The 974-nt window shown below is 35.3% G+C and overlaps 1 protein-coding gene across 2 annotated transcripts in view; it reads left to right on the top strand.

Moving 5' to 3' along the window:
- LOC119586806 overlaps positions 1 to 974 on the top strand; it is a 9,968-nt gene that overhangs the window by 2,621 nt on the left and 6,373 nt on the right. For both annotated transcript variants that reach the window (XM_037935529.1, XM_037935528.1), the window contains exons 4-5: positions 377 to 510; positions 826 to 970. In XM_037935529.1, coding sequence (XP_037791457.1) covers positions 377 to 510; positions 826 to 970 — 279 coding nt within the window. The remainder of the gene's footprint in view (positions 1 to 376; positions 511 to 825; positions 971 to 974) is intronic.

Here is a 974-nt window from a genome sequence, read left to right as displayed (position 1 = left end):
GGTTTTTATTGGTGCTCAAGATGTCAGGAAGGTTTATTATATATATTTTATAAAAGTATGTATGTGTATTCAGGTTTGGAGAATTGATTATTTCAATTGTTCCTGTTTTAAATTAAGTTAGTGTTGTCAGCACTCACTACTGCTGAATCTTTGTTATAAATAGCTTATGTAATGATGTCTAATAAGAAATGACTTACTCATTGTAAGATCTACCAAGCAAATGCATTGTAATAGCAAAATAGAGAAAGTGCTTGCTTCTGACCAATTTGTATTTAATGGCAAAAATATCTGATGGATTTTAAAATCAGTTTAAAATCTATCAGATATTTTAAGTTCTCCTTAGTTCAAGAAATAATACCATCTGCCCATAATTCAGAAACTGCGAACCCCAGAGATGGTGGAGAAGGTGCTCTCATCGTGTCCGATTGCTCGGAGTGATCCATCAGCTCTCTCCATGCTTCAAGACCCTGAGCTGTTTATGGGACTCACTAATCCAGATAACTTAAGCAAGTAAGTGGTTGTGAGAAGTCATATGGCAGAGGGGGCTTAAAGTCTTAATACATAAAGTCAATTTTGTAATGATGTGGTTATTATTGGTGTTGGATTGTATATCCTCTTTAAAGGAGATAAATATATAATGTGATTTTTTATACTGGTATGTCACCAATACTAATATCATTATGGATATATTATTTTCCATTTTCCATTATTTCAATCTAGAAAAAAGATAGAACTTCAGCCAACCATTGAATATATTCAGTTAACATACCAAAAGCACAACAAACCAATTAGCAACATGAAAAATATATTATCTCTACTTGAAAGGGTCGTAGATAGTAATCCTGCAGTGGGAAGGGTGGCAGAGTATGTGACATCCCTCATGACGTCGGACACCACTTCACCTCGACGGTCACATCATGTCTCGTACTCCATGGATGCTCTCTCTGATGACGAAGAAATGGATGCTGAGCAGG

Source organism: Penaeus monodon, chromosome 22, assembly GCF_015228065.2.
Source record: "Penaeus monodon isolate SGIC_2016 chromosome 22, NSTDA_Pmon_1, whole genome shotgun sequence".
Taxonomy (NCBI): domain Eukaryota; kingdom Metazoa; phylum Arthropoda; class Malacostraca; order Decapoda; family Penaeidae; genus Penaeus; species Penaeus monodon.
The sequence above is the reverse complement of the archived record's forward strand: the minus strand, read 5'-3'. Positions and strand labels throughout refer to the sequence as shown.